Source organism: Carettochelys insculpta, chromosome 9 (assembly GCF_033958435.1).
Source record: "Carettochelys insculpta isolate YL-2023 chromosome 9, ASM3395843v1, whole genome shotgun sequence".
Classification (NCBI taxonomy): domain Eukaryota; kingdom Metazoa; phylum Chordata; order Testudines; family Carettochelyidae; genus Carettochelys; species Carettochelys insculpta.
In genome coordinates this window covers 65,058,508-65,084,028 of record NC_134145.1, presented here as the reverse complement: position 1 = coordinate 65,084,028, position 25,521 = coordinate 65,058,508, and the positions used below count along the sequence as shown (strand labels likewise).

At 54.8% G+C, this 25,521-nt stretch overlaps 1 protein-coding gene across 6 annotated transcripts in view; it reads right to left on the bottom strand.

Moving 5' to 3' along the window:
• NOS1AP (nitric oxide synthase 1 adaptor protein) overlaps nt 1-5,651 on the bottom strand; it is a 61,974-nt gene extending 56,323 nt beyond the window's left edge. For 3 of the 6 annotated variants that reach the window (XM_075002858.1, XM_075002859.1, XM_075002869.1), the window contains exon 1: nt 5,450-5,651. In XM_075002858.1, the coding sequence (XP_074858959.1) occupies nt 5,450-5,554 (105 nt within the window). In that variant the 5' untranslated portion in view covers nt 5,555-5,651. Of the gene's footprint in view, nt 1-4,453; nt 4,501-5,449 lie in introns of those variants that run through there. The other 3 variants (XM_075002867.1, XM_075002865.1, XM_075002860.1) reach the window with 2 other exon arrangements.
• Between the last annotated feature and the right edge of the window lie 19,870 nt (nt 5,652-25,521).

Genomic DNA, 25,521 nt, shown 5'->3' with positions numbered 1-25,521 from the left:
AAACTAAGGACGAGCCTTTAGTTAAGAACGTAAGTTCCTGGAGTTTCTTCTGTTAGCAGCATGATTTCACAAAGTAAGAGTGAAGTCAACAAGCATTTCATCTGCCAGAGAAGGAAGGGGCAAAATATTTCCCTCCAGGCCACTAAATGTGGCCCTGCTGCACTGAGCTCAGGCCATGGCCCTGGCTACATCACTCCCAGAACTTGCCAGTTGCCCCTAGCGAGTGAGTCTGGGCACCCCCTAAGTGCAAGGAGGACAGGGGTCTTCAAGGACTGCCTGCACCAACAAGCACTGCCCCTGCAGCTCCCATTGGCCAGAATGCATACAGAGACCCCTTCTACACCCAAACTCCTTCCCAGGCCCCACAATCCCTTCTGAACTCCAATCCCCTGCCTGGAGCTCCCTGCCTGCACCCAAACACACTGTCCCAGACCCCTCCATCCCCTCCCTATACAAAAGTGCAGCCCATGATCACTTGCAGAAATTCTTGGCATGCACACCCCCTCACCTCCTCTCCCCTCCCAGGCAAAACTTACTGCCCACCATGGGAGCTGGAAGGGGAAGGAGCAGCAGAGAAGGCACTGTTACTTGCTAAATGCACATTTATAAACAAGAACTCTTTACAGGAGTGGGGAACCTGGACCACTCTCCCATGAGAGAGAGCGGCTCAGCATTCCTTTATCTCCAGGCTTGACCAGGCGAAGAGGTCTGGCTTTTGATTTCCTACTACAAACGCAAGCCACTGTGCACAGAACAAAACTACACATCCACTCACTCGCTGAGCTTCTCGTGCCCAGAGTTCTGCTCCCATCAGCCTGATCAAGACAGATCCAGATGCACAGAGATCTGAGACCAGCCAGTGCAAGCACACTCACAGAAACATACTGCTGTCCCTGAGAAGCGGGGGCAGGATTCTCCAGGGATTGGATTTATCCCCAGAAAACAGATGAGCATAATCCCTGGAAGATACTTCGCTCTAGTTTGCCTTCCCAAGCCAGCCCATATGGTTGCAAGCAGCTTTGGTGGAGGCAAGGAACTCGGCTCTCTTTGGCCCTGCCTAGCCATATCGCATGTTGACAGCGCAGTTTGCTTCGGAGCAGGTGGGCAGACATGCTGGATTTGGAGTTTCAGAGGTTTCTGCCCCTTCATGTTGGTTTGTGATGACACAAAAGCAGTGGATCAACCTGCAAGTGCTTGCAACAACAGAGCAGCAGCAAGTAGGATGGCAGTCTCACCCGAGCTCCCGCTCAGCTGAGTGACCAGGGGCTCCCCATTAAGCCCCACTCAGTGGTTAAGGGCCCCCTTCAAACTCTGAAGCTGCTGGGAGGGGAGACCCTTTCTGCCCTGCCTCATCACACAACTGCCGCAACTGGGGCAGGGAGCCACCAAGCTAAGCCTGAGTCCAAATCCCCTGCCCCTCCTTGACCTCCCCCAGCCCTAAGCACCCTCCTGCAGCTCCAAAGCCCGCATCCCCAGCATCATTCCAAAGCCAAAACCCAGAGCTCAGAGCCTGTACCTAACGCCCACACCCCAACCCCCAGCCCAGAGTCCCTCCTCCTGCACCTCAACCCCCTCACCCCAACCCCATCCAAGAGCCAGCACACTCAGAGACCCTCTGCCCCCCCAAGCCCACTGACCCTCCCCCATGAAGGTGATGTCTCACACCCCCTCTGCACACTGGGGCACATAAGCAAATTCATTCCTCACAGGGTGGGACCAATTAGGGGGTGACTGATTCTCACCATTGTGTCAGTGAAACTCAGGCCTGCCCTGCAGCTCCCCTGCTGCTATCCCAGCCTGCTCCCCTGCACAGTTTTGCACGGCCGTGGCAGTTGGCACCCAGATGAAGTGGTGGGGCTGCAGCTTGCACGTAGACCTTCACGCCCCCTAACATCCGCACCCTGCCAACATGCAGTCTCAGCTCCCAAGATCAGCCATCCAAAGCATTTGAGGTTTTGATGGTGACCTAAGGCCGGGTATCAAATCCCCCGCCTTCACCTAGGCAGAGCTCCACTGATCACTGAGAAGCAGAGTGTCACACAAGCACCCATTATGCCAAGTACAAGATGCATCTTAACACAAGTACAGTTTGCCGGCCGCTGCAGATAGCACAGGTGGGAGCGTAAAAATCGGTGACTACAGATGCTGGCCTGTGTTCACTCCTACGCATAGCCCCAAGTGAGCAGGTTAAGAATTCTAACCTACAGACGTCGAGAGAGCTGCTCCTGTCCTGGGGCAGACCCTGACCGACCACAGGCAGTTATTAACCAGCCCAGGACACAACGAAGCTGCACAGCCTGGCATCCAGACAGAACTCCCACATGGGTAATTACCTTCCACCACACCAATACTCCCCCAGCACATCCCAGACCCCAGCTCTGGGGCGGGGAAGCTATGGCAGAACGCCTGCATCATTCCTCTTAGAGAAGGATGAGCCAAAGTGCCTTGGGATCCTTCAGGGTAAGGATTAGAGGAGCATAAGCACTTAATCTCGGCAATTCTAATAGGAGGCTGGAGAAATGCAGAACACAGATGGTTCAGGCAATACAGCAGCCCCACACAAATTAGAGAAGACAGGGTCCAATGGATATGTCTTGGTCCCACTGTATACCTGCGGTGTGCACAGTTAATACGCACCACTCTGGAGAACCAGGCCAGCTAGTGACAAGAAGAAACGGAGCAGACGGACCACTGGGGCACAGCCAGTGGAGAATCCAGAATAAAACTAGAGAACAGTATTATGCTCTAACCCACGAAACAGAGAGGTCAGCTTCTGTTCCCGGGTTGACAGGAACTAGACTGGGGACCATCCCCGTTACCTCTTCTGGGAGGAGGCCAGGAGGCTGGCTCGAAGAGCAGGGTAACAAGCAGCACACTTAGCCATGGACAGCAGGAAGGAAGAGTGATCCAAGTTCCTGTGGAATCCCTCTGGCCAGTCCAGCAGTAGCTGGCACACAGGAAAGGAGCAGGCTATGGACTGGCTCCAAGACCAGCTCTTCTATGGCTGGGCAGAGCAGTGTCCTCCATCAGCCGACTGCTGTGCAGATGAACACATGCCCTCACAGCTGGGCCAGGCTGCAGGGTGACATGCACAGCAAGGCCGAGGCTCACTCACCTTCAGCAGCAGATGCCTTGAGAGTTCTCATCCATCACCCTCCTTGTCCCACAGACAAGTGAAGCGTCACGGCTGCCCCTCACTCAAATGTTACTTCAGACAGACTGGAGCATCTGTCACTGGCAGGCCAGCCCTGTCCACCTCTGAGAGTTGGGAAGAAGGTAACTTTTCATACCTTTGCCTTTCAAGCCCCACGACCATGTAACTGTTGCAGACCTGGTTGGTCACCAAATGCCCAGTGCTCAGGGTCAGAAGCCATGGGAGAGCCGAGCCTCTCATCTGGGAGAGTATCACCGGTGCTGAAACCGCGTGAAACACTGACCAAAATCTGCCAAGAGCCTGAGAAACATCCAACACAAAGGGGTCCTTTGCTGCCAGAGCCACTAACAAGAATGCTTCTGTATTTGTGGGACAAACCATTTCCCTCCGGCACGAGTCTCGCATCCCCGTCCTCTCACACTGCACCACAAAATGCACAGCCCAGTCAGCCTGCCACAGCAGACACTGGAGCCTTCATTAAGGAGGTACAAGGACCCATGGGATGGCAGCGCGCTATGGAGGCAGCTGAGATGGTTAGGGAGGCAAGGAGCTTGTCACAAGTAGTTCGTGACATTTCCTAGGAGGAGCCCCCCCATAGGGAAGACTGGCAAGGGGGAAGGCCCTAGCACTGCTCTTGGAGCTGGGATGCAGTTTAAATGCCACGTCCCAACTCCAATGGGTTGGCAGGAAGGGAAGCCTACTCTCTGTACCTGCCCCGACTCCAGGAGTCACTGAACATTTTAGCAATTACTTGACTACTCAACATGCCATTTGACCCTTGTGTAGCTTGTTGCAAACTTCTCAAGCAAGACAGTAGCCACAGTAAAAGTAAGTAAAGGTGAGTTTGATGAGCAATGGATTCATCTGAAGAAAGCGGGTGCGCCGTGGAATTGTTTGGATCACTGAAGTGTACCGAGGAAACTCGTTACTCTCTCTACCTGTCCCATCCTACACCAGGTGCGGAAGGAACGCAATTCCAGCATGCCTGGGTTAAGTTTGGGAGGCGCTCTGAGATGAAAAGACACTGGAGATGCTTCATGGTCTGAAATGGCCAGCCCTTCCCAGGAGGGTTTCTGGAAACTCAGGAGCAGCCAAAGAAGAAATAAAAATTCTTTGAGCCAAACAGTCAAGCTGGGGAATACCTTGTGCCAGGGAGGCAAAATAGGGGTCTGAAAGGAGAGTAGCCTCCCACCCTCGCCATCCAATCAGGCACAAAATGATACAACCCAAACAGGTACATTGAGGAACATAAGTAAAGTTCATGTTCCTGTGGAAAAATTCAGCTCCAGCGCGACTTACTAGAAGCCTCATCCAACAGGAACCAGACCAATGGTTTAAACAGCAGCAGCAGCAGATCTGCTCTCTCCCTGGTCACGGTGCAGTTCAGCAGCCACTTAGCATGTCCCGGACCTGAGCCAGCCCAGGCCCATTCTAGCTGCACACCTCAGTGCCCAGCTGCAGGGAGGCGGCAGCCAGAGCCGCCCCAGGAGTTAGGCTGAGGAACAAACTCCCAGGGAAGTGCTGAGGCCACCGCAGAGGTAGAAAGGCGGCCAGGCACTTCCCTGCCGCCCGAGCCCCGCGGCACCAGCCTGCCCCGCCGGAGGGGAGGGGATGGGAGGGGAGGGGAACGGCCGCCGCACCCCGCCACCCGAGCGGTGGGAGAGCCTGTCTCCGCCTGGGCAGAGCCGGGGCCGAGACCAGGAAACGGGAATTTCCCGTCCTAGGTCCTGTACGCGCAGCAGCCCGCCCAGCGCCCCCTGCACGCACCCACGGCGCCGGGACTCACCCAGCGCGCCCCGCACAGCGCCCCCGGGACCCACCCAGCGCGCCGGGACCCACCTAGGGCGCCCCGCCCAGCGCCCCCTGCACGCACCCAGAGCGCCGGGACCCACCCAGGGCGCCCCGCACAGCGCCCCCTGCACGCACCCAGAGCGCCGGGACCCACCCAGGGCGCCCCGCACAGCGCCCCCTGCACGCACCCAGCGCGCCGGGACCCACCTAGGGCGCCCCGCCCAGCGCCCCCTGTACGCACCCAGCGCGCCCCGCCCAGCGCCCCCTGCACGCACCCAGAGCGCCCCGCCCAGCGCCCCCGGGACCCACCCAGCGCGCCCCGCACAGCGCGCCCGGGACCCACCCAGCACCCCCTGCACGCACCCAGAGCGCCCTGCAGCCACCCAGCGCGCCCGGGGCCCGCGCAGCCCCCGGCCCCGCAGCGCGCCCCGCACAACCCCCGGCCCCGCGCAGCGCCCCCACCCCAGAGCGCCGGGCTCCGCGCAGCGCCCCCCGGCCCCGCACCTTGGCCTCGAAGGACAGGCCGTGCTGAAACGCCTCCTCGTTGTGCAGCGGCACGCGCAGGTCGTGCCCGTCGTCCACCAGGCTGTAGCGGGACGCGCGGGGCATGGCGGCGGGGCCCGCAGCCTCCCCCTCCGCTCCCCGCGCGCCCTCCGCCGCGGGCCGGGCCGGCAGCCAGTGGGCGGCGGGGGGCGGGCCGGGGGCGGGGCCAGGGCCGGGGGGGGCGGGGTTCCCGCCGGGCCCGGGAGCACGCGCGTGACTCGGGGCTGGAATGGCCAGGGAGCCCCGCCCCCGACGGCACGTCACTGGTGTTGCTGGGAGGCGGTTGCCACGGCAATGGGCGCCGCGGGCAGGGGGCCCGGAGCAGGGCTGGGCGAGCTCGGGCTGGGGCTGGGGGCAGGAGGTGGGCGGGGCGAGTGGTGCAGGAGGGAGGTGGGGGTGGGACCGGGGGGTGGGGTGGGCAGGGTGAGGGGGTGCAGGAGGGAGGTGGGGCTGGGACCGGGGGGTGGGGTGGGCAGGGTGAGGTGGTGCAGGAGGGAGGTGGGGGTGGGACCGGGGTGTGGGGGTGGGCAGGGTGAGGGGGTGCAGGAGGGAGGTGGGGCTGGGACCGGGGGGTGGGGTGGGCAGGGTGAGGTGGTGCAGGAGGGAGGTGAGGGGTGGGACCGGGGGGTGGGGTGGGCAGGGTGAGGGGGTGCAGGAGGGAGGTGAGGGGTGGGACCGGGGGGTGGGGTGGGCAGGATGAGGGGGTGCAGGAGGGAGGTGGGGGTGGGACTGGGGGGTGGGGTGGGCAGGGTGAGGCGGTGCAGGAGGGAGGTGGGGGTGGGACCGGGGGGTGGGGTGGGCAGGGTGAGGCGGTGCAGGAGGGAGGTGGGGGTGGGACTGGGGGGTGGGGTGGGCAGGATGAGGGGGTGCAGGAGGGAGGTGGGGGTGGGACTGGGGGGTGGGGTGGGCAGGGTGAGGCGGTGCAGGAGGGAGGTGGGGGTGGGACCGGGGGGTGGGGTGGGCAGGGTGAGGCGGTGCAGGAGGGAGGTGAGGGGTGGGACCGGGGGGTGGGGTGGGCAGGGTGAGGCGGTGCAGGAGGGAGGTGGGGGTGGGACCGGGGGGTGGGGTGGGCAGGGTGAGGCGGTGCAGGAGGGAGGTGAGGGGTGGGACCGGGGGGTGGGGTGGGCAGGGTGAGGCGGTGCAGGAGGGAGGTGGGGGTGGGACCGGGGGGTGGGGTGGGCAGGGTGAGGGGGTGCAGGAGGGAGGTGAGGGGTGGGACCGGGGGGTGGGGTGGGCAGGGTGAGGCGGTGCAGGAGGGAGGTGGGGGTGGGACCGGGGGGTGGGGTGGGCAGGGTGAGGCGGTGCAGGAGGGAGGTGAGGGGTGGGACCGGGGGGTGGGGTGGGCAGGGTGAGGGGGTGCAGGAGGGAGGTGAGGGGTGGGACCGGGGGGTGGGGTGGGCAGGGTGAGGGGGTGCAGGAGGGAGGTGGGGGTGGGACCGGGGGGTGGGGTGGGCAGGGTGAGGGGGTGCAGGAGGGAGGTGGGGGTGGGACCGGGGGGTGGGGTGGGCAGGGTGAGGGGGTGCAGGAGGGAGGTGGGGGTGGGACCGGGGGGTGGGGTGGGCAGGATGAGGGGGTGCAGGAGGGAGGTGGGGGTGGGACTGGGGGGTGGGGTGGGCAGGGTGAGGGGGTGCAGGAGGGAGGTGGGGGTGGGACCGGGGTATGGGGGTGGGCAGGGTGAGGCGGTGCAGGAGGGAGGTGGGGGTGGGACTGGGGGGTGGGCAGGGTGAGGGGGTGCAGGAGGGAGGTGGGGTGGGACTGGGGGTTGGGCAGGGTGAGGCGGTGCAGGAGGGAGGTGGGGGGTGGGTGGGGTGAGGGGGTGCAGGAGGGAGGTGGGGGGTGGGCGAGGTGAGGGGTGCAGGAGGGAGTTCGGGGGTTAGGGAGTTAGAAGTAGATTATAGGATGAGAACAGATGGGTATAAATATTCCCACTGCTGCAGCTGTGTGGGTGTGCTCCAATACCTGAGCCTCAACACTGTGTTGGAGGGCACCACCTTCCCCATCTTTATCTTTGGTGCCCATTCTCTATTTTCGTAAAGCCTCATATCTTTGTACTCTGCTTCGTGACTCTCACTATCCTTCACTGCAGCTGGGAGCACAGTGGGTCCTTTGAGTCCCTTTGCCAAAGGAGTACTGAGTATAATTGTTCACAGATTAACAAATTATAACCTATCATAACTATTTAAAGCCATTGTTAGAATCAAGTTGTATTTGTAATTAACTGTACTTTAACATCATATAGTTCATATCTGTTATTTTTATTGCTGTCTCTTACCATCATGCTGCAAGAATAAAGAAAGTGTCACTAAACAGTGTTGCCTGTTCCTGGGGATCCAGAATTTACCTTCCAATTACAAGTTGCACAGGGATAGGAAAGGACCTTTAATCTTTAAATTTAATCTTTAAGTCAGATTGGTAAGGCAAAATTCCCATTTAAAATCCCTGTGGTTAACACACAGGAGCTCTGGGGTGGGCTAAGCTGCAGTGGCCAGTCTGTGAGAGACTACAGGGGAAGCCCCTGGGCTGGAGCGAAGGGATGGAGAGGACTTCTTGGGAGAGCCTGGTCGGAAGCAGACTATGGTGGGGAACTGTGATGCTGGGGTATTTGGCATGTTGTGGTCAGATCCTCTGCTGAGCTAGTCACGAACTGCTCCACTGCTGACAGGGCCCTGGCCTGGGTCCCCCTACCCTCTACTTACAACCCCAGATGGGGATCTGTGCCTGTTGTCCTGCTGCAGGCTGCTAGGCCTCAGCACCGGGATAAAGGGAGGAGAGCGTTACAGTGAACATTGTTAGGTCACAGCACCCCGAGAGGGAGAGGTGTAGAACTGGGCTCTGACTGTTAGGTCACACTACGATGTGAGTGAGGGGTTGAGTACAGTTTCAGGGGCTGCAGAGGGCCTTGTGTCGCCCTCACGGGGGGATAGGTGAGGCGCTCCTCAACGGGCAGTGAGAAGTAGCTGAAGAGGCATCAGGTACGCAGCAACCTATGTACTCTGGCATGAAGGTGTGACTCCAGGAGGCCCCATAAGGGACTCATGGGTACCACTAGGGGAAAAACCTGGCAACAGTGGATAAGGCTTGCACACACACCTCTACCTGGAATCCACATGAGCGAGCGTTCAAAGAAGAATCTGCCTTATGGGGAGAGGCCAAATAAGTTATTAAGCTCAATCGATTTAGCTTATCAAAGAGACACGTGAAAGGCAATTTGCTGCTCATAGTCTATTAGAGTTCTTTTTCTTGGGGATAAATTTTTTCCTGGTAGAGAAGTCTAATGTAGTCGAACAAATTCCAGTGGGTGGAAGTTGAATCAAGACCAATTCAGATGAGAAATAAGGTGCAAATTTTTAAGCATGCACGTGGTTAACCAAAGGAACAATTTACATAGGTAGGAGGTGGATATTCTGTCACTCAAATGTCTTTAAAATTAGCTTAGGTTATTTTTTTAAACAGTTGCTTGAATGCAGCCAGCAGTTCTAGACAGTGCAAGAATTGCTGAGTGAGAATCTCTGGTCTGTATTGTGCAAGTGATTGGACTAGATCAGTGTGATACAAGTTGAACCTCTCTCGTTCGGCACCCTTAGAACCTGATCAGTACCGGACAAGAGAATTTGCCAGACAATGGGAGGTCAAAAGCACATTACCAACATTCCCACTGCTTAGTGGGCTCTTAGAAGACATTTAGGGGTACATTAGAGCTAAATAAGATCACAGAACACTGAGAGCCAGGACTGGTGGCTGTAAACAAACTTTATGGAACCATGGGAAACTTGGCCACACCCATGACAAATGGCCAACTAAAATCATGCCAGGTTACAGAGTTTGCTGGATGAGAGCATTCTGGATTAGAGAGGTTCAACCTGTAGTCCCTTGTGACCCTAAAACCAATGAGTCAATCCCAGGAACTGTTACAGCTTCTTCATTGTTTGTGAGCCATCATGATTGTTGTGTTGACAGTCTACACAGGGAAAAGCAACCCTTGCAGAAATATTGTACTGGTCAGATGGCAGTCATGCACCAGGAATGGGGCTTTTATTCCATTGTTAGACCCAGTCCATGAAGGCAGAGCACCAGTCAGATTCCCACAGGTGCTGAAATCCAGTTCCATAGATCCAGTAGTAGGATAAGGCACTTCCTGGACAATATTCATGTGTTTGCTCCTCTACTCCACCCTCCTTCCCACTATGTTTAACAAGGGCAGGGGCTCCCCCACAGGAGAAAAACTGGGACGCAAAACGGACTACTCTTTTAACATTTCAAAACTGAGATGCCAGGGAAAAACAAGGCAAGTCTCTCACGACTGATGCTGGCTGCTTAAGATGTCTGAAGAATCTCTACTGACTCTTTCCCAGGCCATAATGCCCCTTAAACTCTTTACACGTCATAAATGTCAGATTGGCTCCTCACTGGAACCTGTCACGAATTGTATTTGTTTACCCAGAATCTACCTGAAATAAACAGTTTCTTTCTGTGCACCGGCAATGCAGGCTTATATACAGCTTGAATGCTACATAGCATAATATTGTCTTTCATGTACCAGTCTGGATCTTGATAAATTAGAATTGGTGCCAAATCAGCAGGATGAAATTCAATAAAAACAAGTGGAATGTCTTTCATTACAATAGAAAAATCAAATTCATGGCTGCAAAGTGGGAACTAATTGGCTAGGCAGCAGTACTGCTGAAAAGGCTCTGGTATTATCGCAGATCACAAACTGAATATGAGCCAACAATGTAGGAAGGTCATATGCAAGACACAGTCACTAATTTTCCTGTTCTGCTTGGCCCTGCTGAGGCCCCAGCTGCTGTACTGTGTACAGATCCGGGCACTGCACCTTGGGAAAAGTGTGGTCAAATGGACAGACTCTAGAGACAGACTGTTTAAAGAGCTGTAGAAAACCTGACCTATGAGGAGAATGCTTAGTCTTGAGGAAAGGAGACTGCGGGCGGGGTGAGCTGATAAGTCTTCCAACAGAGCATCAGTGACTGGTGATCAGTTGTTCTCCTAGCCGTGAGCAGTAGGAGAGGACAAGGGATAATGGGCTTAGTCTGCAGCAAGGGAGGCTAACGTTTTAACTCTCAGGGGAGTTAAGCTCTAGACCAGACTTCCAAGGGAGGGGATGGAATCCCCAGGACAGGGGGATTTTAAGGACAAATTAACAAACAGTGGTTGGGGTATTTTAAGCTTACATGGTGGTGCGTCAGCACAGGGTGCTGGATTTGACACACCCCAGGACAGAGAGAGTGAGCCCAGTTGCTCCTGCTGGCTTGTGAAGAGCTGGCAGCATTTCAAGGGACAAGTCTCCAATAAGAGAGAGGCATGGGTTGCTGGAACCCTGTTGCTAAAGCATGGTGTGGTATTCTCAGCTTCTTAGCACATGGGCTAGCATTTTCCAGACCTCTGCTAGCCATCCAAACCCATGTAGAAGAGAGAGAGGCTGGAGGCACAGTAGCATTGTCCCCTGCTTTACAGGTGAGGAAACCAGAACAGGAAGATCAAGCAGCGTGACCAGGGCTGTTCTAGAACTCAGTGACTCAGCTAGGAATAGCAAACAGGAATCCTTTGTTCTGTCCTAGGCTTCCCCCCAGGACCAGATTAACTCTTCTGGGAGCCTGGAACTAGTAGATTTTGTGAGACCAGTTAGGCTCTTAGGTGGGACCAAAAGTGAAGGGTCCAGTGAGTGGGCAGGGGCTGCCAGGGAGCAGAGTGGGGTGCAGGGTCTGGGGGGAGTGGGGCAGAGGAGCAGGCTAGGGGTTCAGGGCCAGTCAGGTGTGGGCCCAGAATGGTTACAGATAGAGATGTGTGGGCCACCTCGGTACAGAGGTCAGTGGGTGTCAAAGGCTGGTTACAGCTGGAGATATCTGTGGCTTGTGTATCCAGACTGACCATGGCAAATCCTGCCCCATCTCCCCCATGTGCATGGGAGTTGTCTCCATCCAGAGGGAGGTGTAGTTCAGCACTGGGCAGAGAACAGCAGTCCCTAGGAGCCAGCAGCAGGGCTGGGGTTGGTGAGCTGAGACCATTCTGCACAGCACAGCATGGTCACCTGGGCTAGCCATTTTGTTTGGCCTGACGTGGCTCCCTTGTGCAGGTTCTGCTGGTGCCCTCCCATGGCTCTAGGCTGGCTGGCGCAGTGTTCCTCCACTATCCACCCAGCCACCCTTGGTTTGCAAACCAGGCGGAGCACATGGCCCCACGGAGAGCACCAACTCCAGGAACTCAAAAGCCATGAGAGGGGCCTTAGCAAATGGCAAGACTGACTTTGAGATGATGGGATTTAACCACATAACGAAGCTGCCCTTGGAAGAGTGACGCCTGAGCCTTATGTGCCTGACTCCCACATTTCCGCAGTTGCTACCCACACAGTGTGTGGAAGAGCAGCTGACCTGGCCACAAGCAGTACTGGACAGGTCACCCAGCCTGTTGCCCAAGATGGCCTAGCTGAAATTGACCAGGTTGGGGTGCAGGGTGGTGAAACACTGGAATAAATTGCCTAGGGTGGTTGCAGAATCTCCATCATCGGAGGTATTTATGAGCAAGTTGGCTAAATATCCATCTGGGATGATCTAGACGATGCTTGGCCTGCTGTGAGGTCATGGACTGGACTGGAAGACCTCCTGAGGTCCCTTCCAGTCTTGTGACTGTGAAATCTAGACAGGAGGTGACTGTGTGTGAAGCTGAATTCCTAATGGGGGTTTGAGAGGTGTGGGTGCAGGAGTCAGGGCCAGGGCCAGGAGGTGCGGGGGCCTCAGGAGAGAGGTTTGCAGAGAAGTAGGGCTCAGCGAGCCGAGAGGTGTGGAGGAGCGGAGCGGGCTGCTGCCTGCGCTGCCTGTGTGGGGTGGGAGTGGGGCAAGGGGAGGAGACCTGCTGCAACTGCCTCCTCCCACCTCTGTGCCATGCCCAGGTAATACCTCCCCAATTGGCCGTGGAGGGGGTAATAGTGTAGGGTGGGAGGGGGCAGGGCCTGCAGCACCGGGGAGTTGCCCTGGGCCATTGCCCAGGGCACTGGGGGTAGGGAATTTCCCAGGCCTCACCTCTCCCTTGGGAGAGCCCTGCCTGTCTGGAATGGGACTAGTCCTGCTTTGAGCAGGGGGTTGGCCTAGATGACCTCCTGAGATCTCTTCCAGCACTAGGAGTCTATGATTCTGTGATGCTCTTTGGGCTGCCTGCCTATTCCCTGCAGAGCCAAAGGCCTGGTATGCTCTGGTAACCCTAACCCAGATATCCTCAAACACAGGGGTAGATTAAGTGGCCTGTGCAACCCTAAGTGAATTACAAAGATGTTCTTGAAGGTTTGTTCTATAAAAGTGAAGACTTTTTAGAAATCTGTTTGGTATCAATGAGCCCAGCTTGACCAAGGTAACATTATGCACATTAACCTGCATTGGGGGAACCAGATGTCTCAAATTTACTGGGACAGTCTTAATATTTTGTATGCACAGACATGACTACCTGTCATATCCTGGACACTGTGCGGCCAGTACGCAGTAGCCATGGGTAGAGTTACTGACAACCAAGATCCGTGAGAAAAAAAGCAGTTAAAATATGCGAAAGCTGTATCAGAGGCTACTTGGAAGGGAGCTCCAGGATCACTGTCTGTCACTATTCTATAAGTGCCTTGTGCCCCAAACCCTCACCCTCTTTTTCACTCTTGGTATTGGGTTATCCTAACCCACCTCTGGCTGACCAGGGGGCTCAGTCCTCCCGAGGTTTCAGCAAAGTGCATCTCCTGCTAACTTCAGACTGGGAAATGTGTGTGGTACATCAGCACCACCTGCTGGGAACTGAGCCAAATGCAGCACAGAAAAGAGCACATCTACTGCCTGGAAATAACTCTGGTTCTCAGACCTCCCTCCTGCAGCACGCCTGAAAACACAGGTCTGCACACCTCATAGCACTGGAGGAGACCTTGGGAGCTCATCAAGTCCAGTCCCCTGCCTCTTCAGGAGGACCAAGCACCATCCCTGACAGATTTATTTGGCCCATACCCCAGAGGTGGGGCTGACAGCCTAGGCTTCCAAGGCCAACGCGCAAATTATTGAGCCACCCTGACTCGTGGCAGCACCACCCCCCTGGGGCCTTAGGCAGCGGGGGCAGGGTTCACCCATCACCCATGAGTGGGGTCACCTTTGTGTGTATGTGTGTGGCGGGGTCCACCCCTTCTCCTGCCATGGAAATAAGCACAGTCCCAGCCCGCAGCCAGGACCCCTGCAAGAGACAAGCAAGGCTGCACTTGGCAGCAGAGCCGGGTGGAGGTGTGGCAGCACAGTCCTTCTGTGACAGCTGTCACTGCCCCCAGGGCTAGGCCGTCTCCCCTGGGCTAGGCCTCACAGCTGTGGCTGCTCAGCTGAGAGCAGTGGTCTAGCACAAGCACCAAGGGTCAAAGCCAGAAGCACAGTCAGGACCAGGCCCAGGGCAGCACTGAAACCACGATTCAGGGATGACCGTGTGTCTGAACCAGGATTGCTGCCCTGCCACAAGCCACATCAGAGTCAGAGCAGGAGTCTGGGAGCAGCCCAAAAGGGGCCGGAATCAGGTCAAGGCTTAGAGGGCCAGGGGTGGGGCTGCCATTTTTACAATGGCACAAAACTGAATGCCCCTTTCCTGAGGTCACACCCCTGCCCTGAGGCCCTTCCCCTGCCCTCGTCACAGGCTCTTCCCCACCCTCCAGGTGGGACCGGAAATGAGGGGTCCTGAGTGCAGGAGGGGGCTCTGGGGTGGGTGTGGGGAGAGGGATCCAGCAGGGGTCTGGGCTCTGGGGTGGGACCAGAATGATGGGCTTGGAGTGATTCTTCCCTGCAGCTACAGGAAACTCACTGCGGCTCCCTCCCCCTGAGCTGCAGTCCCTGGTGAGAGGTAGAACGGTGCCCTCCAACAGCCTGGCTGCTGGCCTTGGTGCCCTTGCTCAGCAGGGCTTCTTGGGATAGCTGAGCATGGGTCCCCCAAGAGCCCCCCATTTCACCCTGTAGCAAATGCTCACTTAAGTCCGAACGAATCAGGCTGCCAGTTTACAAGGCAATCCAGGGTGGGGTCTGGCGTCTGATGACACAGTAAATAAGCCTTGGCAATTGACAGACACATCAAAAGTGATTCCAATTAGCAACAGTGTTTTGCTGGGGAGAGAGCGCAGGACATGACATCTCACCCCTGTCTCTCTCCTTGCATCCAACAGATGAGCAGTAAGATGTCCCCAGAGCAGTGAGTTGCATTTTCATCTCCTGCTAAACATGCAGAATGCTGCAATTATTCATCAGCTGCGAGAACTGCGATGGTTACACGCAGCAATTAGTGTATCATCAGAACACAGCTAATTGCTTGTCACCCACACTACTTGGTGCCCTGCCCTCCTGTCTTGTTATTATTATTGATGCTATGATAAATCACGTTGATTTCGGGTCCTTTCCTGCCTCTATTTCAAGCAGCACAAAAGCCTCATCAGCCGCTTCCAGCAGTGTGGACAGCACACATTCAGAGGTGGGTGCCAGAAGCTTTGGAAACTCCTGGCTCAGAACAGTCTGGGCCAAGGGGTGCTCATGTCTGAGTCGAGTGCTACCCAGGACAGGCTTGCTACCTACCCTGCCTCGTGCCCACACACAATGATTGCATTCCTCTGTGTCATCTCTGACCCGACAGGCAGTAGCCAGCTGTGACCTCGCTCTGCATCAGAAGGCGATGTAGTGCTGGGGGTGCATGTGGCTGCAACCTCACTTCAAACGAGCCTTATTGCTAGAGGTATTCCCCCCTCCACCACCCACCACCCACACTGCACTGCTTCACAGCTGGCCCGGCCTTGCTGGGCACTGGCCTGGCTGAGCACCAGCATGCCTTCTGCTGCTCTGGCTGCACCTGGACCAGGTGTCTTCACTCTTTTAATGCTGAAGGCTCCCCCTTTATCTGAGATACTTATCTGGCCCCATCCCACTCATCTCTGGCACCTCACACTCTTCCATCCACCTTCCCCAAAACACCACTGTACCAGGCTTCCTTTCCATCACACCCCAGTGCTGGCACATACCCATGCCCAGGTCCATCCCAGCGTGTGCCAAATAAATTCACAGACTTTCAGCCCACAGCAGCCACCATATCCAGTGCTGCTGTGATGCTGGGGGTGGAGGCGGGGAGCTAGAAAACACTTCATTGCCCTCATGCCCTGTCTAACCCACCCCCCGCCCCATAGAAAAGCAGCTGGAGACCCAACATTCAGGCTCCCAGAGTTTCCGCAAAGGTCACCCCCATCTATGCAGACTGAAGGATGCCTACTACTACTACTACACCCCCCACGTTCAAATCCCAACCAAAGGAAGGAACTGGATTAAGGGCCCACTTCATAAAATCTTATGTCAAAGAAACAGAACAATAATCATATTGTTACAAACAAGGCTATTTATAACATAAGCCGGCCACTCACCACCAAGGCACAGCGAGAAGAATGCAGTTCCCGAAAGCTTACGCTGCGCTCACCTGGGTCTGAGTCTTTGCGCACCAGATCTATGAAGGTTGCTGAGCCAAAAGCAACTTCCCTCCACCTGCTCGTGGGACCCCTCAGCGAGAGTCCACGGAGACTCTTCCCCTGCCGCCATCCCGGCTGGCCAGAGAATCAGAAGCTTTCTATAGACACCTCCCTTGGCCCACTTTGTGCAAGATCTGTCGCAAACATAGACCAGCGGTTACAACGATTACCTGTATGTTCGCATCACGACTCAGTAATGTCACACGAGGAGACGGGGGATCCCACCCCAGCCAAAAGTGACCATTCGAGGCCAGCAGTCCCATCATGCTGAGCACCCAGGCAGGATGGGTTTGTCCATGCAAAGGAGCTCACCTCTGGAAGCCCCCTTCCACAGCGCACCACTAGATGTCAGAGCCGAGCTGATTCAGACTCAGTTTGCACCTGCATCAGCCTGGCCAGAGGGGAGGAGCTGGGAACTCCAGAGCCCCAGTCATGGGCTGCAGGACTGAGACGGCCCTGCCTGTGCTCCAGCTGGGCAAGCATGGAGCTGTGGGGATAGCTACTCTGGTTCTGTGGCCCTGGCTGGGTTGTGGCCTCTCTGGATGCGGGGGCCATTGTAGTTCTCTCTGTGCCCCTGACAATAACGAGGGACACCAATGAGCCTGGCCAAAGGCCTCACCTCAAAGACACAGTGTCAGCAGAACAGGACATCCATGGGTGTTAAGAGTAAAACTCACTGAATCCCCTGGCTGTAGGATTCAGCCCTAAATACCTGCCCAGTGGTATTGTGTCAGCTCAAACATTGTCACATCTCTCTTGTCAGCAAGTGAGTGTTGAATTTAGAGGGTAAATTAAATCCATAAATAACTTTGATTATTTTGTCAGAATTTTATTTTTGCGGTCATGTACTGACCATTGTAATACAGTGCTATTGTATTACACTAAGTTGCATGCAAGGCTATATTATTTAGGATAATTTATTTAATTTGCTTCATCTGTAATTCAGTCTGCATAAAAGAATTCAAGTTTTAGATTCAAATGCAGTTTCCGGGCAGAAGGAAGCTGCAGTACAAGTAATCGGGCTGCTAGTTCTTCCAATGATGAGTAGCAAGGCTCGCTCGGAACTTAGACTCTGATTTCCTCTGTTTAACTGCAGCCGTAAGTGAAATAGGATTTTGATTTACAGAAAACGTAGATTTGGACACAGAAGGTTTTAAATTTTAGTAGCAACAAAGTTTTCCACAATAATCATTCCCCAGTGTTTCATCCCAGAAGTAAGGGTTGATTTGGGGCACGTGTGAAGGGAAATAGCTGTAGCAGCCAAGTTGCACATTTAAGTCCAGGGAAAAGAATTCTAGTTGCACGTCCTTCTTCAGACTAACACGTGTGAGAAATGTGTGTGTGTGTGTGGGGGGGTGTCTCTCAGTTTGTTTCACAGGCTTGTCCTTTCATAGAGCGTAGCTGGGGCAGCACAACTGATGTGTGTGTTGGGTGGGTTGGGGAGTGTCACCCATCCATCCAGGGCCATAGTCACGCACGCAGGGATGCTACCCTTTTGTGCCACTGAGTCATGCCCAGCGAGAGATCGCCTAGGTCCCAGCACCCGGGCTCCAGCCTGAGACTGTCTACCCAGCCTCTAGCACAGCGGTTCCCAGACTTTTTGGCATCACAACCCTTTTGATTTCTGAGAACTCCTCATGCTCCACCACCTCTTTTTTACCAAGGCCAGCCACCCCAGCTGCCTGTGAGCTGCCTGCCTGAGCCCCTCCGCTCTCCCAAAGCCAGGCACCACCAGCCCCTCATCTAACCCCATCCTCCTCCTCCTCCGCAACCCACACTCACTCACCTGTGCAGGAGGCAGCTAGCTCCACGTGGGCTTTCTCTGGCTGCCCGCTTTTTAGAGCGGCTGCTCCTGGTCACCCATATGAAATGGCAGGGGCTGAGCGCCAGAAGCAAAGGCCGGCTCTTTCTTGGGGAGGGGGGAATGACTGGGGGGGCTGGGTCACTTCACACCCCCCTGGAGTTTCCTCACACATCCCCGGAGGGCATGCCCCCCCAGTTTGGCAAACCATGCTCTAGAGGCTCCACGCGGGGCTCCAGGGGCTGGCAAACTCCACACAGGGCTTCCACTTAACTCCCCTTTGCTGGCCGCAGACTAAGCCTATTGCTCCCTATCCTGCCCTCCTGGCCAGGGAGAGCAATCAGCGTCCGTTCTCTTCAGAACAACCCCTAGCATGCCTGGAGAGCGACATCTGCTACGCCTGATGTTCCCAAACAGGGGGGACTTAATGTACTCCCCATCTGCTCCCCCACTGGGAGCAAAAGGGGAGGCAGCGGAAGGAGGGTGGCTCTTGTCAAAGAAACGACAGTGTTTGGCTGACTGAGAGACACGGAGACTTCTCTGGGGTAGAATTACAAGGTGTTTATTATGCACATAAGGTGCCTCTCCAGGGAGAGGGACCCCGGATAGCAAAGTAACAGAACATGTATAGTCTTAACTTGCGTACAGCTGATTGGCCAAACATAGTAACTAGGATACATTTGATACTTTTGATTGGATACAGGCTACAGTAACAGGTGAACAAAAAGATAATCTTTCAACACCCTATCCTGGCAGGACACAGCACTCCTCGTTCCGTGAGATCCACTTCCTTCCAGCTCCTTGCCATTGGTGCTGTTCATTCCTGAGTGGGGTTGTACCACGGTCAGCTTCTCTGCCAGCAAGCGGAGCCAATCACGTGGGCACTTAGCCTTACAGGAGCCATGCTAGTTATGCTAACTTCGTACAGTTCGCCACACTCTGAGGCACGTCTTCCTAGAACTGCTGCTGGGTCGAAGCGGCTACCGGCTGCCCACAGGTGTGGCTAAGCGAAAGGGCAGTCTAGGCCTTGGAGCAGGCTGGCAGAAGCTGGGATGTTCAAGAGCTAAACTTTCCCCTGACGGAGACTCGGCTCTGGCCCACAAAAGTTTGTGTCTTATACCTGGCCCATGGCAGAGGCAGGAGCAGAACTCCAGGAGGTGGTCAGTCTCCCCCAGCGCAACACGCTAATATACCTCCCTGTGCAGGGCAAACGCTCCCTGTGCTGGGTCCACCCACCCTGTCCCAGGCCAAGCTGCTGATGCTGGACTAGCAATTTGCATTCTCTTGTTTGCACATCTAACGGGTGTTTGGCTGGAGGTTTGTTATCTCAGCTGCTTTCAGTGCCCCAAGTGGTGTCTCACGCAGATGTCCACTCATCTCTATTTAACCTATGGTCACTTCCTCCGCGTGGAAGATACAGCTGCTCTTGCTCATCAGAGGTGACTCAGCAATTGCTTAATAAAGGAATTCAAGCCCTAGATTCTTGTAAGTAAGCAACTAGATCTCAGCTTCTGCCCATGGGATCTCATGGCAGCCATGTTAGTCTGCATCCGCAGAAGCAAGAAGTCCTGTGGCACCTTATGGACTAACAAATATATTGGAGCATGAGCTTTCGTGGGCAAAGTCCCTCTTTTTGAGATGCAGCTGACAAAGTGGGTCTTGCCCACACAAGCTTATGCTCTGTTAGTCTGTACGGTGCCGCAGGATCTCTCACTGTTTCAACTCGATCTTGTGCATCATGAACCAACACTCAGCATCTGGCTCTGTAGGGTCAAATGTTCTCGCCTTAATGCCTGAGCACCAGGCTGGGACTCTCTGGAAAGGGGCGTTCCTTCCAGCCTTCAGTCGTCTCGCCAGCAGCTTTGCAGAGGCTTAACTGGAGCAGAAGATGGGAAAATAACATCTTGCTTTTCCCCCACACCTACTAAGGACAAGCAGACCCAGTCAAATGAGAAAGTTGCAGAAAAAGCGCCAGGCAGCCAGACTGTGTCTGAATCCTGTGACCTACTGCAGAACAGTCAGGAAACCCCAAGGCAGGAGTAAAATCCAGCTGTCACATCTGAACCATGGAGCTTGCCCTAGAGCTTTGCCTGTGCTGATCTCTCCCCCTTCCTGGGGTTCTGAACAACACCCTCTCCCCACTCTCCAAACTCTCTCCTTCCCTGGCCTTCCCTGGTCTGGTGGAAGCACACGTGTACAGGAGGTCAGGGTGGTGCTGATCTTTTCTGTGTTGTACCTGGCCATCGGCAAGGAGATCCAATACACTGGGCTTTTGCATAGTCCATGTCACTCTGCAGTGCAGCTCACACCTCAGGGCTCAACAGCCAGGCTGTTTGCAGGCAGGCTCAGCAAGGCAGGAACAGGCGGCCTGTGAAGCCATGCAGCTGCTAACGGACAAGGGCTGCTGGAAAAGGCCAGAGCTCTCCCTGTGGGGGAGGGTTTGAGTTGGTACTCCCAGTGAAAGGAGGGGCTCTAGGAGTGGTGGGCAGGAGTCTAGAGGAGGAGTGACAAGGGTGGTGGGAAAGCAGGGACAGGACTGGACCCCGGGGCTGGATCCTGGAGTAGTGGGCAGTTGGCCTGTGTTTCCCCACCAGCCACTAGGGAAGAGACCTCTTGGGACAGCACTGAAGAAAGACATTGGGGCTGGTTACAAAGAGGAGGCTGCAGTCCCTGGAGCGAGAGGGACCTCAGGGCAGGTGAAAGCACTGCCAGAGGAGGGTGCAGAGCTAAGCCCCAGGAGAGCCAGCAGGAGGTGCCCCAGCCGTTAATGCACCTGCAAGGCCTGGTGCTCCCTCGTGCAGCAAGCCTGCATCCCACCGGCTTGCATTCCCCACAGTCTGTTTTCAATCTCACGACAAGCAGCACCGCTGCTTGGCCAGTCACGCGCTGACACGGGTAGGAACACACACCTGGGCAGGCTGCGCTGCGTAGGTTACCCTAGCTGTTTCCAGGGCTGTGGCTTGCAGATGTCGTGATACCACATTTCTGCGAGAAACACGTCTCCTGCTCCCCTCCTATGTCAGTCAGTGTAAATCACTGCTCAGGGCACAGTAAAACAGGTGCAGCTGACTTCTCCTGCTGGCCAGGTCTTCAGGGCCCCCTTGGGATTTCAAGCATGTTTCCTCTAATGAGTTGTACTGGCTAGCTCTGTGAAAAATTCCCACCCGGTGAGACTGCAGTGTGAGAAGTAGCTGCCTTATCTCTGCAGCTCTCATCCTCACCTCCTGCCACTCCCTTTTCCCCTGCCCTCTGCTGTTACCCCATGGACAGCTTCCCTGGTGAGTGGTGGGATTGTGACATCAGCTGTCACTGAAACTGGCATGTGCACGGTAATGCCCAACGGTCTCTGCGTGGCTCAGTCGCCAATTCCGGTGTCTGCAGACAGGTCAGAATCCGTACAACTTCCCTGCTTGGGCACGGCTGTTCTCAAGACCAGCAAGCACTTGGCTAGGCTCCTAGACTGCCCTGACAGGGACTTTGAGTGGTCACATGCGCCAGCTACCTGCGCTGAGGCAGGTTTAAGGAAGGGTGACATGCTGCTCTTGGTTTGGCCAGGTTTCCTGTCCCTGGGAAGTGGACAGCCACAGCCCCAGACACGGCATTGCTAGCTAGTCCCAAGGCGTTCTGTCCGAGAGAGAGGAGAGTGCATGGAGAACAGGTGTGTGGCCCACAGGTCCCAGAGAGGGGTCCAGGCCAGCAGAGATCTGGGCTGTACTTTGTCTAGTCACTCTCAAAAGGTGAGGGCTGCCTCGCAGGCTCGCCATGTGACAAACCTCTGAGCATGTGCCCTTGGAAACAACCCAGCTGCTGCTGGGGGAATGGGCTGGGGGTGACCCAGCAGCCTCCCAACACCCCCAGTTCTACTTGCTGTTCTCTTTACAAGTGAGTTTCTCTGACATCAGGGTCTCTGTGCTGTTGAGGGCACTAATGTTCCCTGTAAGCTGAGTGCTCTGGCAGCTACTCCGGAGAGATTCAGGTGCTCCCCAGCTGATTAGCAGAGCCCCCGAAGCCACCCACAACCGGCAGCATGTGTTTTTACTAGTGGGACACATCTGCACAAGCCTCAGTGCACAAAATAAACTTTATTCTGCCCAGTGGTGGAAGAAATGAGAGGGGCTGCTGGAGGGCCCCTCCCACCAAGCTCTGGGCAGATCCTTGCTCTGAGAGCGGACTTTGTAGGTGACAAGATGGAGTAATTTGTGGACTCCTCCTATGGCAAAGGACAAGGAAGAGCCACCAATGTGACTAGGGTGAAACTTTCTTCAAGAAATTTAATGTGGGTAAGTGTAAGGTAATGCATGTTGGAAAAAATAACCCAAATTACACGTACTACATGATGGGGTCAAATTTAGCTACGACAGATGAGGAAAGGGATCTTGGAGTTATAGTGGATAGTTCTCTGAAGACATCCACGCAGTGTGCAGCGGCAGTTAGTAAGGCAAATAGGATGTTAGGAATTATTAAAAAAGGGATCGATAATAAGACAAAAGATATCATACTTCCCCTATATAAAACTATGGTACGCCCACATCTTGAGTACTGCGTGCAGATGTGGTCTCCTCACCTCAAAAAAGATATATTGGCATTAGAAAAGGTTCAGAAAAGGGCAACTAAGATGATTAGGGGCTTGGAACGGGTCCCATATGGGAAGAGGCTAGAGAGACTGGGACTTTTCAGTTTGGAAAAGAGGCGATTGAGGGGTGATATGATAGAGGTATATAAAATCATGAATGGTGTGGAGAAAGTGAATATAGAAAAATTATTTACCTTTTCCCATAATACAAGAACTAGGGGACACCAAATGAAATTGATGGGTAGTAGGTTCAAAACTAATAAAAGGAAATTTTTCTTCACACAGCGCACAGTCAACCTGTGGAACTCCTTGCCCAAGGAGGCTGTGAAGGCCAGGACTCTATTAGGGTTTAAAAAAGAGCTTGATAAATTTTTGCAGGTTAAGTCCATAAATGGCTATTAGCCAGGGATAAAGTATGGTGCCCTAGCCTTCAGTACAAGGGCAGGAGATGGATGGCAGGAGATAAATCACTTGATCATTGTCTTCTGTTCTCCTTCTCTGGGGCACCTGGCATTGGCCACCGTCGGCAGATGGGATGCTGGGCTGGATGGACCTTTGGTCTGACCCAGTATGGCCATTCTTATGTTCTTATGTTCTTAATAATGACTAAATTTGAACATCTGGTGTGGGCTTAAATTGAGCTGGGGCCTCTGAAACCCCAGTGAGATCAGGGCCTCTCTGGTCACCACTGAATTTAACCACAGGCCTCTAAGGGAAAAGAGTTTTGAATGCAACTCAGAAGAGCAGCAGACACAAGAGCTGGGCCCGCGGTGCTTTCTAGGTTAAATTTTCTGCTTGTTTTCCGTCTATGTTAGAATTCAACCCTGCTGCTGGAGCCGCTCAACACACACAGCCTGCAAAGAAAGCAATTCAAGAGGACGTTGATTCCAAACTATTACAAATGCATAGTTTGAGAAGCTGTAATTTAGACTCAAATCCCACTTCTGTTAGCAGTGATGGATGGGTTTCTCCTGCGGCTGGGAGAGCCCTTGGATAGGAGACAGCAGATGCCTTTCTGATTTATGGCATGCCTCCTCATGCAAGTGGAAACAAAGCACCCGATTCTAATTACTGGGCCCTCATTAGGATGTTTTCTTATGTTGCTTAGATCTTATTCCCAGTAACACTGCAGCTGATTCCACCCTTGTGTAGATGACCTTTGTTTTACCCCTCTCTTTTTGGCGTGGATTCAATTAGGAGCTGTTGTACTTACTTCAGTGGTAAATAAGACTTTGTGTACATTGGACACAGATGATAGACCATAAACTGCATTTACCAGAGTGGCTCAGTCAATGAGGAAAAACCTTTTCCAGAAAGCATCCCTTGTGCTGCTAAGACAGGCTCTTCAACCTCCCACTTTAAACCCAGCCGGCTCCGTAACACCCGCCTCCTGCTGGAAGAACAGGGAGCTGCCTCAGGGAAAGGTCCCAGCAAGCAGGAGTGACAGCTGTGGTCCTCAGAAGGAAGAAGCCTGTCCTGGTTCCAGAGGGAGAGGAATGGAAGAGAAGCGCACTCACGGGAGTCACGCTCCTCTGGCTCCAGCCGGCACGGCAGCCTGAAGCCAGGAAGGAAATGAGGGGGAAGAAGGACCATGCAAAGAGACTAAAAATAAATGTTCTCCTTTCTAAAGAGAATCCTGCTGGTTCAACCCTTTCCCATTCCAAGCTATGCAAGAGCACCTGATGCTCCTCAGGAGTCTATTCACTGAGCAGATGTTGGTTTTCTTTGTGCAGTTAGGCTGGAAACTGCAGAACAGAATCCTCTCTTTGCACAAATGTTTGGCTTGTAATGATCAGTGCAGACTGACATGGCGCCACCTTATGCTAATTTAGTCTTTGGTGGGTTGAATGCTGTGCTGCTGTCGGGGCAGGGCTTGTAGGAAGTTTCACTCCTGCCAGCGTGCCCCAGAGTTGTTCCTTGGCGTCCTGGGGAATCTAGGATTCTACTCATGAGAATTACAGCTTGTGAAAGAGGCGTTAGCTTGAAAGAGCCCTTTCGCAGGAGAGATTTCCTGGTCCTACAGATGTGGCCAGAATCTGTGAACACCTGGCAGACTTTGAGCTCTCGTCTGAGGCAGAGGCGTGATCCCTTACCCATGTTTTTGGGTGGCGATGCCAAAGCATGTTACCAGCAGCGTCTCAGCTGGGATCGTGGTTCCTCACACCGTTCTGTGGTGACAATGAAGAAGGGAGGGGATTGGCCATGTTGAAATACTGGAAGGAAAGGGCAAGCCAGGAGGCGTCTATCTCTTTGTGGGCATTGCTAAGGCTGTTCAGCGGGGTTTTCCCACCCTGTGTCCCCATGCCTGGGGCAATGATCGCACGATGCACAACCTGCTGCTGTGCTCAGGAAGGGCAACGCAGGGAGAAGCTGGTGCCCACTGCAGCCTGTGAAAGAGTGAGAAAGCCAGCCAGGGTTACTGGGGAACTTCACATCCTGCTCTGGAAGGGAGGTAGCTGACTGGGTGACCCAATGGTCTGGGTCATACACCCTTACGCATGTGGAAGCAGAAACAGAGGTTCCCTTACAGGTATTGGCTCTTAACTTGCAGCCCACAGGCCGCTCCCTCGTCCTAGATGCAGCTCTTCACGAAATGATTGCTATGGACAGAGTTAAAGAAACTGTGGGTGGCCCAGGTGCAAACTCTTCCCAGGCCTCATTTTTTTATACGTGTAACTCGTAGAGCTGGAAGGGACCCCAAGAGATCTTTGAATCCAGTCCCCTGCCCTCACAGCAGGGCCTAGCACCGTCCCTGACAAATTTAAAAAAAAAAAATCTATTTGCCCCAGACCCCTAAATGGCCCCTCAAGGGCTGAGCTCACAACACGGGGTTTACAAGGCCAATACTCACCCCCCTGAGCAATCTCTGCGTGAGCCAGGGGAGAGGCAGTTTCCTGAATGGGTCCCAGGGCAGATGGCATTTGCGGGCAGAATTGCCTAAGCAGAGGGAAGCCACGCCCAGGGAAACTAGAAGCTGCTGATGCTGGAGGCCACCACAAGTAATTAGAAGGGCCCATGTGAAGAGCTGAGCTGTCCTCTGGCACTGTGTCTGGAGACGCTGACAGCTGCAGAACCACAGCACTGCTGGGTTTAGGATCCGGCGTGAGCCTGATCCCTGGAGGACACCCTGGGCTCTGGTGCCTACCAGT